A 15,376-nucleotide genomic window follows, 5' to 3' on the forward strand; every position below is an offset into this window, starting at 1 on the left:
ATTAAAGTAACACTGCAGCATTGTATAAATGCACTCAACAGACTACAGACAACGTCTAAAAATGGTTTATTCTTGCTATTATGATTAGGGGGCTAAACCTGAACTCATTCTGCCAATACCAATTAATATTATCTTTGGCCTGTTCAACGTGCGTAGGCCATAACGACCTCAAGAAGGCACAGTATTTAGCTGATGTTAAAAAGGCAGTATTTCACACTATGACAAACAACCTTAAGTTGCACCAACCATATGAAGCAGTTTATCAGACAGAAGGGCAATTCCCAAAATGCTGGAGCTCATCCTTCTATCACGATGAGAAAAATTTTCAATAGCCAAAGTCCTGTGAAGCTCTGCCATATGGCAGATTGATGTTTGAGTCCCTACAGTGAAGCCTTCAGGCTCTGGCTTCATTTTGGGGAAGTATTCCTTGATCTGCTTAAACATTTTGTTTTGCCTTTTTAAGTATACGCTCTGAGGTGCAACAAAACCATGAGGAAATCTCACTGGCATCCAAAATGATTGAAGCAGCTTAAATTATAGACATATTACAGAAGATGAATCTCTTGGTCCCCCATTCAGCACAGTCTTACCTTACAAAAACTAACACAGTCCTAAAAGTAAAACCTTATCAAGACAAGGCAGCTTAAAGTAACTCAGTGGGTGATATTTGCCAAGTTACCAACTAATGCTGAAGGTTGCTTTAGGACTGCAAAGGACTTCCAAGGTCATCACGTCTGGCCTGCAGGAGGTACAACACAGAATTCCTTCCCCATAACCAAGCTCTGCCTTATGGCGCTCAGATTCCTCCCTGACCACAGGGACCAGAACATCCCAGAACCATTCAGATTTCCATCCCAACACACTAACAGCCAATTCCCAAGGGGTTGGAGTTTCATGATCCTTTAGGTCCCTTCCAACCCAGCCATTCTGTGATTTCTACTGAACTTTGTGCTACCACTAAGATCACCAAGTCCAACCCAATCCACCCCATTATGCCCACTGTCCATGGTTCTGGAACACCTCTAGGGACAGTGACCCCGCCACCTCCCTGGGCAGCCATATAGCACTGCGTTATGCAACAGCACACAGTATCACTTATTTCACCATCATGTTCTACCATGCATTTCCTTTCCCTCCAATTACACAATTATTACACGATTATCTAAGATATCCGGTTGTCTTCCCCCTTAGTCACAGCCCAACCCTGGGCTCCCAGCACGCAGCAGAAATTCTTCCAGCCTAAAGCAGCATGACTACAAAGCTACTTGAGGAAGCACAATGGAAACGCGATGGAATTGAATCAATGATGCAGTGTTTCCTGATGAATCCTCCCTGGAAGATGACCCCTTGTGTCATCAGAAAATCAAACCAGCATACACGTGCTCTGTATTAATGTTGTTTCCATAAATAATAAACGAGTTAGTTTGGTCCCAGGATAATAATCCATGTAGAATTTCACTACTATGACGACCAAGTCTAGTACTTCCATTTTCTCTCCCTTTCAGCCAGTTCTCTCTCTAATAAACTTCATCTGTTTGACTCTACCCACAAAATTTGGAGACTAAAGAAAGCACAGGATGCCCCCTTCATTAAAACCTTGCTCCTTTTATTGTGTTATTATTCACCTCCATGTCTCACTGTTTTCAGCTTCCAAAATTACATATGAGCAAGATACTCCTGCAATTCTACAGAACTATTTCTCACTTCTTAGAACTGAAGTACATATCTGATACAGGATGTGCAACTGGAAACCTAATGTTTTGCAGTTTGATAGTGGAACATGTAAGTCTATCCTACTTAAACACAAGAGGTTTGCTCTGTGTCAAACAAAACCCGCATCCTCATGCAGAACCCAGAAATTAATTTACAAATGTAAGCAAGGCCACAGAATATTTCTCTCCTTGTCTTTGAATTTCCCTCATTTCCTTTGCCTTACTTGAGGTGGAAGAACAAGTTCCGATACTTCCTTTACAAGCTGTAATTCAGCTCGTATCTTTATCTACACTTGCTGATATCCAAGTCTGCAGTTTCCATGCCTGACTCTTAACAAGGTTAAGAGTCATGTTGCACCCATTAAGGTTTTAATTGAACTGCGATGACCAATTCCAAGAAATTTCAGACCAGGGATCTTCAGATAGACTTTTTAAATAGAGAAGACAATTTGTGAATGCATTGTTCTTGACAACAGTGGAACCAGAATCCCATTCTGCACTGAATTCACTAACTAAAACCCAGCTTGAATTATTAAGCTTAAAAAGAAAGTGAAATGGAGTTATGAGTATTACTTTTTGCATCTCAGCTACCAGAGGTGTTTTCCTGTTGGACCACTACGCATTATATCAAAGGAAACAGGTGGTAGGAGGGAAGAGGAAAGACAAACAAAAACATAAACAGGAAAACCACTGTCCCAGAACTCCCATGGGACTTAAGGAAACTCTGTGAGATACTGATCAGCAGAAACTGCCTTCCTCATTCCTGCCGGACTGTCAGGATTCAATCTCCCTAAACCAAGATCCAGCCTGTCTGAAAAATTCTAACCTGCAGAAGAAGAGGAGTTGGGAGAACAGCAACATCTTGCAACTGCCCCCCAGTTGTAACAGAAAACATGGCAGGGAAAACTGCTTTATGACAGATACAGCAATCAGAAAGATAAATCACGTGGAAGTCCATTTTAATGTTTCAGTTCCTATCCTATTTTTAACTGCTAACTGATTCTTTAGAAATGTAATTTTGAAAGTATTTGATACTTAGTTTAACTAAATGCCACTCATAGAGGATTTGAGACGAGTTCCTTAGATTAGACCTGGATCTCACAGTAGACTCCAATGTCTGTGATCTATCTGGTGCTGTATGCATGCTTTGCAACTTGCAGCCTTCCCACAGAAAGGCATCACTTGGTCTTGCCTGTTCACATAACAAGTCATCACAACCATTACATTTAGACTAAGTTTGTCAGATCTGGCAGATGCATCCTGAGTTCCATAAAAATCAACATGCACTCCTCAAGTCCTGCTTCTCCTCTCTGCATTTCCAGCCTGTTAGTAACACACCCACAAAGGTCACCTTGGACCAAAATGGAAGGTCAAAGGGAACTCCTCTGTAGATGTTCACTGTGTACTTGTGTATCTTTAGAGAGGAAAGGTAAGTGGTTTAGCAAGAGTATGTGTCCCAGGAGCACAGAAGGTCCCACCAAGCTGAAGTTTACGTGTGACCACACAGTTAGAAAAGAATATGCCAGTTCTCAGCCCAACACACAGCTTGGCTGTCAGCCACATGCTCAGGCTGCAGAGTCTTGAGAATCAGTTTTGGGAGAGCTCCCAAGGTGCCCTCCGTGAATTCAAGTCTCTGAACTGGAACTCCAGCAGCTAAGTGAGTTAACCTTCTTCCCTTTCTCTGCTCAGGTGGAAAACAAGGTGCTGCAGACTCTTCTGTTCACATTATTTGAGATGATGTAAGTATCTCACTTCATTATTTGAACCCTGCAGTTCTCAACCCCGGTGTCATTTTGTACCATGTAATTGCTCACTTGCACACACAGGCTATCTGCTAGCTTTTAACACCAAGCACCAAAAATAAACCAGAAACAGAAACTACTTTTGTAATTAATGACCTAAAAGCTAAGACTTTGTACCTTGATAAGAACGAGAGGTTCTTCCCCCAGAAAAAAAAACCCACAATTTTCCCCTAGTAGAGAGCAAAAAAAAGGGTCAATGCCCCACGGCAGGCAGCCAGTGCTCTCCTCTTGGGCTGCAGGAGTGCCTATGGGTCTTATTGCCTCATGCATAACTGCATTCTTCATCCAATGCTTGAAGTCATTACCAGTGTCCAATACCATAATTAGAGGTTTGCAGTGAGTGTTAAATGTAGGTAATTTGAATGCAAACAGTAGTAGGAAGTAGCAGGGAAGAGGAACACAGATTACAGAACAGTTTCAGTAGTAAAAATTTCTCAATATTTATCCAGAAATCACGTTAAAACTACTCTTTTTTTCCTTGCCTGGTATGTTTCAAATTTAATCAATTCTGATGAGAAATATCACTGCAAAACCACACACAGTCATTCAAATACACTGTGAGCTTAACTGCTGCCTGCTAGCTCACATTTTCTTACTAAGTATTTCAACACAGTAAAACTCATTTCTTGACACAACAGAACTGCACTTTTGGCCTAGTTCCCTTTTGAACTGTACAAGGGATTCCAGATGAAGAAGAAGACCACTTTTCCAAGCTAACATCTTTCTGAGTTCAAGTCATGCATGTGATCACTGCTGTCAAATACCTGCAGTCCTTCACCAGAAAGAGGAAAGAGCCAAACCAAAGAGACAGAATAGTCCATGTGTAAATCAACCACAGGGACAGCCAAGAGCACAAATCCGTGTCTTCTCTGAAGAGCATTTTGTGTTTAAGTTGGGGAGCAAAGAGCACACAATGACAAGAAAATTGTTTTTCTATGATGCCCAAGAAGTGGAAGTGATACGTAGTTTTTTTCTCTATGAAATGTAATATGTTGACTCCTTTTACTTCTCTTTTAAGTCTGTGGAACAAAGTCCAGATCAAACTGCAACTGTCTGCATAAGAAAAGGCGTTTTATGACACGTGAAACACGTAACACAGTTTAAATTTGAATTCTGAGCACTTTGCTTTGGCTAAGAAGCACTTTTTTTTTTTTCTATGTCACTCACTTTAGCAGCAATGATTTTCTAAACTGCTTAAATGAAGACCCTCCAGTCCTGCAGTAATCTTCACAGAGAAGAAATACCTTTATCATTCAACTCCCTATCTGGAATATCTGGAGCACACAGCATTGTTCCTATATTTGTCTTTCCATTTTGGCCAGCTCTGCAAACAACGGCACATAAACATAACATTTCTCAGCAGACAGCTGCAACTTGTGCCTTCACAAAGAAGCTTGCTTTAGAAATAGTGAGCTCCAGTATACACATATACACACAAACGATTCTGAACTTTGGTCTTTCATACATCTTTGATAGAGAATCACCAAGAAACAAATCCAAAAGTTTCCATGGAGCACAGAATCGAGAGGAAGATTCTTAAGTTTTTCTTACTTTTAAAGAAAGATTGTTTTAGTTAACACAGTAAATTGATCAACTATTCTACTATTTCAGCTTAAGTAGCATATTATAACGAAACAAATTTTGTGCTGCATTACATAACACAAAAGGTATGCAAGTCAAATCAGCTATTACTTTGCATATTCCCACTTGCAGTCAGTCAGTGCTCGTAACACAAGACCAGCATTCCTCACCCCTTTAAATGATCTGAGATTTCTAGATGCTCTAGGCATTTCTGCATCTAAATCATGCCACAATTATGCTTGCAGCCAATTTCTCCCAGTCTTACAAGGTAAGCTGAACTACAGGAAGCAGTCTGCAGCAAACTGTCCGTAACGCTGCTGCGGGTACTAAGATGAGCTGCTTTTTCATAGGGCCATTTCAACAAAAATAAAAACAAATGCTCCCACCCCTACCTTAGCAACCAGAACTGAGCTACTCACCATTCACAGCCGTGGGAAACTGAGCCATCATGGTCCTGAAAGTGCCTTGCTAGCTCTCAGCCATCTGCAAAATAAAAACATTGTGCCATTAATAATGCAACAAGGGCAAAACGTCGCCGCGCGCTCCTGCTGAGCAGGGGAACGTCTGTCCCCTTCAGCTCCCACTTCCGACAGCAGACAATGCAGGGCTTCACACTGCTGCTGAACAAGCTGAATTTACATTTGGGAGGGGGTGGGGAATTTTTTTTATTTTTTTATTTTTTTTATTTTTTTTGCAGTCTTGTACCTAGTGGCACATTTTTAAAGGAAAACAGTCCTGACTGTTTAGCAGCTCCTGCATAAAGCACACATACAGCTGTCTCAGGGCATACAGCATGGGGTGCAGCACTCTCTTGGCAAGGGGGGGGCCCGCATGCCCAAAGCGTGCTCCTTGGTGTAACTTGTGTCTACACTAAAAAGTTCACCTGCAGCTCCGTATGGAATGCTTCTGCTGAGGAAAGTGGAGAAACAATCACTGTTCAAACTCACCCACTCCTAAAGTGATTTACAAAGAGAACGCTCTGACAGGATGCACTCTGGAAAAAGAACTGCCCTAATAAAAATCATAGAATGGCCTGGGTTGAAAAGGACCACAACGATCATCTAGTTCCAATCCCCTGCACAGCAGGGTCACCAACCAGCAGACCAGGCTGCCCAGAGCCACATCCAGCCTGGCCCTGAGTGCCTGCAGGGATGGGGCATCCACAGCCTCCTTGGGCAACCTGTTCCAGTGCCTCACCACCCTCTGGGTGAAAAACTTCCTCCTAATATCCAACCCAAACCTCCCCTGTCTCAGTTTAAAACCATTCCCCTTGTCCTATCACTGTCCACCCTCGTAAACAGCCGTTCCCCCTCCTGTTTATACGCTCCCTTCAAGTACTGGAAGGCCGCACTGAGGTCACCCCAGATCCTTCTCTTCTCCAAGCCAAACAATCCCAGTTCCCTCAACCTTTCTTCATAGGAGAGATGTGCCAGCCCTCTGATCATCCTAGTGGCCCTAAACTGCAGTTTTCTTTCCATCAGCAATGCATCTCAACTCCATGCTCCCCTGCCCCCAAGGAAACTGCTGCACATCCCATCCCAAAACGGACACAGCTGGAAAGAAAGTGTTCCAGTTCTGCTATTTGTGCCTATTGCACATTCCTGCCCGTGTCCAACATTAACAATCCTGCCTCTGTATATTTACACACCATTATTTACAAATCCACTTTAATATCTATTATTCACATGCTTATACACCCTGAAAATGCCATGTAAAATCAGGTGACTGTGATGGGATGTCATCCATTCATTCTCACTGGGTCACCTGTAAACATCATAGCCATGTGTGCTTCCCCAAAATGAGCCAAGAAGGGCACTGCATCCTAACTTAACTCACTCTGCATTGCTCATATAACTGCCCAGTGAGGGAAGAACAACATATCCATATTTTAAATGTAACACATTACAGAGCAGTTTCATTAGAAAATCGAAAATAGCCATGAATTTCAAGTATGCTAATGATACTGCTCTGCAATGTGTTCTATTTCTGTACAGACACACAGATGCACACATATTACATATATATCATGTCATTTATGTAGGATATATGTAAGATACACACCTGTGTATGTATCACACGCACAGAACACACACACACACATATATATAAATAGAAACAGCAGACGAGTCCAAACGGTCTCTCAGGGTGACATTAGGCATCAGCTGCAGAAAGATGAAAAAAGGAAGCCTGGATCTTTTCCAAGAGAGGAATTCTAAAATGAATTTGGGTATTTTTAGGTTGCTTGCAGCAAGCCCTCCTAGGCTCTACAAGCAAGAGACACTTGAGATCTATGAATAGCTCTCCTGACAAATGCTTCCAGTGTTATTAAACATTGCTACAGCATGCCTTGCTGCAGAAGCTGTTCTGCCAGGAGGGCCAGGAGAGAACCTGAAGGCAGGAGAGCAGCGGGATGCTGAGCAACACCCCCAGAAGCAGCAGAGCAAAGCACAATACAGCAACATAGATTCACTCCTAAAGCCTAAAAATCTCAAGATACATTTTTCAAGTCAGCTACAGAGAAAGTCAGCCTTTGCAGTCCTTGGGTCTGATGAAGCATGTGACTGGCTCATGTACACTGAGCTTCTTACACTCTCAGCTGCCAGTGGGAAAAGCAAGCTGGATTGTTAATGGGCTTCAATGAGTAAAGCTTCTCTGCCCTGTTCTGATGCTCCTGGAGTCTCAACTATACCTCCTCTTAAAAATCAACTTTAATTGATAATTGTCACTTTGAGACAGCAGGCCTGCAGTAAGCACTTCCACATGCACTTGTGGATGATGATCAGTAGCCTAAACAGACCACAAAGATGAGAAAACAGCCATTACAACCAGAACACCTCACAGAACATCTCACAAAAGATTCATTTCTGCAAAACATTATAGAAGAAGTGCTTGGTGAACTCATTTCTCAGCTTCCATCAATGCCAGGAACAGCACGAAATCCGGCTTGCCACCCAACACCATCAGGTGTCCCACTGACCATTGGAGACAACACAAAGTCCTTCTGCCATTTAGGGGGAAAACATGAAAGCTTGGATGTTATATTTAAAGGGTAGAACCATCAGTTCTTGTAAACAAATTTTCAGTGCTTCAAGCACTTGTTAATTGTTTGAGATGTGCCAAAGTGCAGCTTCTGCTCCCTCCCTCAATAGGGAAGAGAAGGGAAGGGAAGGGAAGGGAAGGGAAGGGAAGGCCATTGAGACAACATATGAACTGGTCAGAATGAGGGATAAAGGGAGGGAAAAAAAAAGAAAAAAGCTTCTCTGGATGTTAGAGAAAGGCTCTGCCCTGGAAGGCAGTGGGCATAACACAGCTCCAAGGGCACTGGGCACAGCCTTGAGCTGCTGGAGCTCAGGGAGCGTTGGGACAGTGCTCTCGCCCACAGGGTTTGGATGATGCTGTGTGAAGCCACAGGTTGGACTCAATGGTCCTTGTTGGATCTCTTTCAATTTGGGATATTCTACAATTCTATAATTTGTGACTGGTATATTTTTTGTCATTTTACAAAGAACAACCTTAACTACAACCTTTGTTATGTTTATACCTAAATCACTTCTTTCTCCAAAATATTTCCCCAGAGAAACCACAGATGCCTGGTTTTAGCTGGAATGCAGGTCTGGAGTACCTGGTTTGGTCACCCCAGGTGTTAGTGGAAGAAAGCAAACACTACAGAAGCAACACATCTGGACACCTCTACTACTTTTCCACCTTTCTCAAGGACAGCAAGAAGCTGCACTGCAGATTTCTGCTGTAAGAACAATTAGGAAATACTGCCTGTGATGAATATTACAGCTATTTGCTACTGAGCTAATTACAGATCATTTTCCATTCCTACTGTTTTGTACTTTCTGGTTTAGACCCTCCCTGCAATAGCAGGATCCCAGTGTAACACATGTGTTATTTAGGTGAGACCTTGTGTGAATTATGCCTATTTTAAAAGCATAAGGCACTTGAAATGAAAGGTTTTAGAACCCAATCAGCATCAGTCTCTCAGGGGTGAGCTTTCTTCCAAGCAGCAGCCACCTGCACGGAGGCAATTTCAAGCCAACATATCCCATTAACTGTCCTTTTCAGGACTTGACCCCATGATTCAGTTTACAACTGCAACAGAGGTAACCCAGAACCACTCCAACAACACCTTCAGAAGTGTCAGCTACTCCTTTGGGCATCTCTGCATGGAGGAATTGCTACTTTGTACTCAAAAAAGGGAAAACACCATTTAGACTCCAGTTTCTATTCTACCCAAGTCATGGCTCTAGCATTGGCCAAAACACACCTGAAGTCAGCAGAAAAACTCTTCCAATCAAAGAACAGCACACACGACAGTAACATTAATTTCACTGTTCCTATGGAAGGATTTGTTCTGCATTTGGCTGCTATATGTCAACATCTAGAAAGTCTCTGCTTCCCTTTCCAACTTTAATAGCCACCTGACCCTTGGATTACTTGCTAGCTTGAAAAAAGAGTTAAATGGCATTGGAATTCACATAACATTCTTCTGCCCAGTTTGCCTGATTTATGGGTTTTCTGATTATACTGACCATGCAAAATGGATGCCACGCAACATAAAAGAATTGCCATTTCCATTGTGATTGTGAAACATAACTGTGATGGCTTTACTATTTTCTTTTCAATTATTATTACTAGGTATTTTTCCACTCAGCTGCCCAGTTCTTCAGAAGCCACTCTGAATAACAAGACCCAGCTCAGCTCAGCTCTGTCTGGGGAGCCATAAACCCTCCCTGTCCTTTCTCTCAGACCCTCCCACATTTCCTTGCACAGTCATTTAAGGAAGCCCATGCACAGAGTTCAGAGGAGCAACGTAAGCTCAGGACTTCACCTTGCTATGTGAATATCTGCATCACCAAGCTAAGAAGACACAGATCCCTGTCTGTTCATGCTTTCCCAGCTCTGATTCTTCTTTGCAAAGATGTTCTGAAGGAGAGAACAGGAGTCCCACTTTGGGAAACTCACTACTGAAACCCTACGGTCTTCCCGTAGGAGATGTGTACGTGAACTTCAACAGAAAAAGATGGGAATTCAACCCAGCTCTGCCACACACTGACAGAATACATTCACTAACCTGATTTCAGACAAGGAGACACATCACCACCTCCACTTTGTTTAGAAAGAAGAAAAAAAGAAAAAAAGCAGCGGATAGATTTAAAGAAAAAATCCACGTTAGCAACAAACTCAAGAGCTCTCCATTTCTACCTTTGAGAAGGAATTCCAGGCTGTAGGTTGAAGCCTTCCTGGAGAACTGAAAGTGATACAATTGCTCCTGAATGGGTGGTAACTTAAAATACACTCCTCTTTCTTGCTTCCTACTTCCTCATTTGCATGACTGCACTCAGTACGCTGCTTCTTGAACTTTGCAGATCCCATTTTGAGATGCAGCTCTAATTCTCTGCCAGCACCATACAAGAGCCCTAAGATGCCATCCAGTGAGCTCCATGCAGCTCCAGAAAACTTCCACATTGCAACTCCTAATTTCGTAGGATCACAGAATCGCCAAGGTTGGAAAAGACCTCCAATGTCATCTAGTCCAACCTTCCATTTGTGTCACTGTAGACTTGGGCAAAGCACCAGTGTTTGATGAGCTCTCTCTATACTGCTATTTCTCATTCCAACCATGATGAGCAACGCTCAAGGCAGGTTACTGATGAGTTCACCCATTTGACATCTTGTCAGACACTCTTTTTCAAAGAGAATTTTGAGCCTCCTCCATCCATTCCAGCAGAAGCACAAATGAAACATGCCTCCTAGCAAAGCAGAAGTAACATAAGTACTCTTCTCTTATTATCTTCCACTTCAGATAAACCAGCTGTTGTTTCTCCTTGATGGAACAGCCAGAGAAGCCCCACGGCAGAAGAAAGCCAGGCTGCAGCACCTCTCCCCTTCCAAATTGAAGACCCAGATTCACACCACGCTCAGCCCCATCTGTGTCCCATCAGCAACCGCCCCTCCGAGCATTCGTACAACTAAGAGACACCGAGATACAGGCAAAACCAGAACGACACTTGGGTGCTTTAAAACGATATGAGTGGCACACTGGGAAGTGCACAACACCTACTGTCAAACTACGGCTGTACAATCGTTGGTGTAAAAGCAGTAACTAGTTTTCAGGATCTCCAGTGTTGTTTAGTGGAAGTCTGGCTTTGCTAGCTGAACAAGAACTCTTTTAGGTCATAAAAGGAAAACAAATAGAGAAGTTCAATTGGCACTTGGTTTTTAACCTTCAATTAGCTATACAGCACGCAAGTAACGTGCTGACATTACAACCAAGTTTCATGAACTCGGGGAATCAACTGTTGTTGGAGTCAGACATCCATCAGGTGGTGAGGCACTGGAACAGGTTGCCCAAGGAGGCTGTGGATGCCCCATCCCTGCAGGCATTCAAGGCCAGGCTGGATGTGGCTCTGGGCAGCCTGGTCTGCTGGTCAGTGACCTGCACATAGTAGAGGGGTTGAAACTAGATGAGCACTGTGCTCCTTTTCAACCCAGGCCATTCTATGGTTCTATGATTCATCTCAACATTGGGTTGCTAGGAGCTCCCAAGGAGCTAAATCATACATAGCTAGAAAGGCAGTTTAATTTTACTTAATTCTTAGTAATTGAACACATTAACAGCATGGTTGAAAAAAAGGAGACTTAACTATTTAGTGTTAAAATTCTTGACCTCTGAGAACTAAGGTAGAGTTGCATCATTGGAAATCAGCTCTGGTTTTTAATAGGCCATAGTATGGCCATAATGGGTAATTCTTTTACATTGCAATTGTCATATTTTTAGAAACAAAGAGGAGTAACTCCTATTTCCTGTTCTTCCCAAACGTTGCTTCACGTACTGTTGAATCATGAACTACAGACAGCACTCAGGACTGATGCCACAGCATTTCAGAAGCTTCACTTGCATCAGCCTTGAAACTTTTTACTAGAGGACTCAACTCTGAACTTCAGTCTCCTTCTAAAGCTGAAGGATCAACATCCGACACCAATTTCTTCCCATCCCATTTGTTGCCCCTGGTACTGCAGTCCCAAAGCAGCACTGGACCAACGACGTTTCTTCTACAACCTGTAACTGCAAAAAGCATTAAAAATAGCTCTCAGATAATTGTTCCCTATTAAGCAATTCCAATGAATTACTCCATCATCACGTTACGTCATCTGAGTTTCATGTGGTATTCTGAGAACAAGAGTTACACAACGCAGTGCTCACTGCACACTACCAGCTCAACCCAGCCCAGTAGTAGCCAGCTCTGCCAGACTGCATTCCCCTATTGACCACAGCAAAGCCTTAAACGTGCTGAAGTTCAGTAGAAATGAAACTGCATCAGTTTCACATTTCCTTCCTGATTTCTATTTTACGTGTCTTTGGAACATTTGCTGCTAAAGGCACCAGAAAAACAAGTCACTGCAGTCCCTGTATCATGCTGCAGTATGCAATACAGAAAGTATGTGGGACTGCATGAGGAATCGAAAATGCCTTATGAAACAAAATCAACTCCCTTGTTTTCCAGAGAAAGGCTTGGAGAATAAATTAAAAATCCTGATAGATGGATTTATCAGTGACCAAAAGCACGATGACCAGCATGCTGATATTTTTAGCCTGGCTTTAAAATTACAGCACATATCAGTCCATCATTCAAAAGAAACTGAGCTTACAAGCCTCACAGTTCTGTAAAGATCCAGAAACTGAATTCCAGAGGTATTCTGGCACCTGCAACATTTGCAAATGAGCATTTGAAAATGTGAGGATCACTTAAAATAGCTGCTTTAGCACTGAAAGCCTGAGTAGATGCTCTAACAGGAGTGCTTCCCCTCCAAAGTATTCCTTTACACCATCCATCTCTGTGCAGGCTACAAAAGGAAAATGCAACTTTAAAAGATGGTAAACTGATTTTAAAACTAAAAGAATACAGCAGTTATTGTTTTATCTCATACCAAAAATAAACATCAGAGCCTCAAAGTACTTTGTGCAAGTGTTCTACTGACAAGTGACAGTGCTTGAATAAGTCATAAAAAAGGTAATTCCCCAATTAGCTCCACGTTTTCTTTGTTATCTTTATAACCACCAGTGGTCACCTAAGACATGGAAAAAGGTAAAGAGAGGTCACTGACTTTCACACGCCACTCAGCCACATGAAATGAGTGCTCCAACCTAGCAGCAACAGCACAAATTCACAAACGTAACTCCTACTGCACTCCCAGTTCTCACAAAAGGACCGTGTTTATGTCAAGCCTTCCCCTGAAAACATGTCAGGATCCATCCTTTAAGCTCTTTATCTAGAGACGTGGCATTACTCTGAACTAAGAGTGGCTTTCAGAAGTCAAAACAATGTGAAAACAATCAATGGCAGCAGATGCTATACGTGGAACAGAGCTGGGCCTGGTGCTGCCATTAACACGAGCTGAGGTCACTGCAAGACTTTGTGGCTTTGGAAAGGTTCTGGTGCTGGAAAAAGGTAAATATCACACCCATCTTCCAGAAGGGCAAGAGGTACGATTCAGCCATGTAAAAGGCTGCAATTCTGACCACAATCCTTTGAAAGATTAAGGAGGATATCCTATTCACTGGAACAGGTTGCCCAAGGAGGTTGTGGATGCCCTGCAGGCATTCAAGGCCAGGCTGGATGTGGCTCTGGGCAGCCTGGTCTGCTGGCTGGTGACCCTGCACACAGCAGGGGGTTGAAACTAGATGAGCATTGTGGTCCTTTTCAACCCAGGTCATTCTATGATGCTATGATGATTCTGTTGTACCCATGTACAGATGCTTGAAGAAAAAGGTGACTGCAAACAGCCAGCTCACATTTATTCTGGATAAGCCACACCTGGTCCACCTGAAAGCTTTCTTTTCTGATCTGACTGCTCTGTGGATGAGGGGAGAGCAGCAGGTGCTGCTCATTTTGACTCTCCAACAGCTTTTATGAGGTCTTCAAGAGCATTCTTACAGCGAGAGCCAAACTGGTGAAACAGAGCAGTGGGCCAATACCATTTGACATCTTTGCTGATGAGCTGGGCAGTGGGAAGCATAACTCTGCAGAAAAGAAAAGGGGATGCCAAGCCTGCTGCATGCTGCCCAGAGAGGTTGAGGATCTCCACCCCAGAGGCATTTCCGACATGTCTGGATGCTGATCTCAGCTGGCCCTGCTTCTAGCCAGGGGTTGAACCACACCACCTCCAGAAGTCCGTTCCAAACTAAACTATTCTGCAATGACATTTTAGGTAAACAGAAGCAAATGGAAACAGTTTAAAGGTATTTAAAAAAAAAAAAAAAGAGAGATATTTGAGGTATTTCCTTTCAAGTGAAAACAGGCCAGAAACAAACATTAAAAATGAGGATGTCCAACTTCTGAGGCAGTTTCAAAAATGAAAAGAGAACAACTCAGGACTTCCAAAGGAATCTCATGAACCACCACCTTCCTCAATTTTACGTGCCGGCCAAGATGCTGCTTCCGTGGCAAGAGCAGAAACTTGCAAACTGTTAATTAACAGGTCAGAGATACCTGTCCCTGTTTGCAACAGGAACCAGAGAGCTGAGCATGCTGCTGGGCAGGACCTAACCATCAGGTCTTCTCTCAGCAGATACCTGCGGTCAGGATGAGGTGTGAAGCTTTTTGCTCCAAGTCAAACACACACACCACCTTTCCCTTTATAAATCCCATCTCTTTTCCCCTTCCAGCTCCAGATGAGTGGATGAATGAAGAACTGCTATCAGCCCCAAGGTTCAACTTCAATTTTGATGGCTGCTACTTTGCTCCGAAACAAAATTAATTTGCTTTTCTCTATTAAAGACCACAAACAGAATTATCTGTAAATAATCCTACTGTAAGACTCACTATGGTCCCCCTTGCTGCAATACCTGAAACTGAATAAGGCTTTTTCTCAACAACACTGTTCAAAATCATTAACAACACAGTTCTTAACTTAATCTCTCTCTGCCCACAGTCAGAATGGTAAGAAAGCATGCAGCCCATAAAGCACCGACAGCATGAAACATCTGCAATGGACAACTGCACAAATGATAACGCTGTGGGAACATTATGTTCCAGACTGAGGAGCTACTCTACTGTATCTCACATCCTTGACCCTGTACAGAACAGGAGAAGGAAAAAAAAAAATAAATGCAATTCCCTCAGGACAGTAATTAAACGGGAAATCATACTCACTTGATCTAATTTGGGCACCTGACTGAAGAGGCTGACCAAAATCTCTCCATAGCAGAGAGCACAGAGCAGCCCGAACCCAAACCTGTGGGGATGCTCTTCGTCCCCTGGATGTCACGCA

At 42.9% G+C, this 15,376-nt stretch overlaps 1 protein-coding gene across 1 annotated transcript in view; it reads right to left on the reverse strand.

The window, feature by feature from the left end:
• The window catches only part of ITSN2 (intersectin 2), a 66,794-nt gene extending 51,418 nt beyond the window's left edge, over positions 1 to 15,376 (reverse strand). The window contains 2 exon segments of the mRNA XM_031552618.1: positions 5,515 to 5,578; positions 15,259 to 15,376. Of these exon segments, the coding sequence (XP_031408478.1) occupies positions 5,515 to 5,545 (31 nt within the window). The 5' untranslated portion in view covers positions 5,546 to 5,578; positions 15,259 to 15,376.

This window comes from Meleagris gallopavo, chromosome 2 (assembly GCF_000146605.3).
Source record: "Meleagris gallopavo isolate NT-WF06-2002-E0010 breed Aviagen turkey brand Nicholas breeding stock chromosome 2, Turkey_5.1, whole genome shotgun sequence".
Classification (NCBI taxonomy): domain Eukaryota; kingdom Metazoa; phylum Chordata; class Aves; order Galliformes; family Phasianidae; genus Meleagris; species Meleagris gallopavo.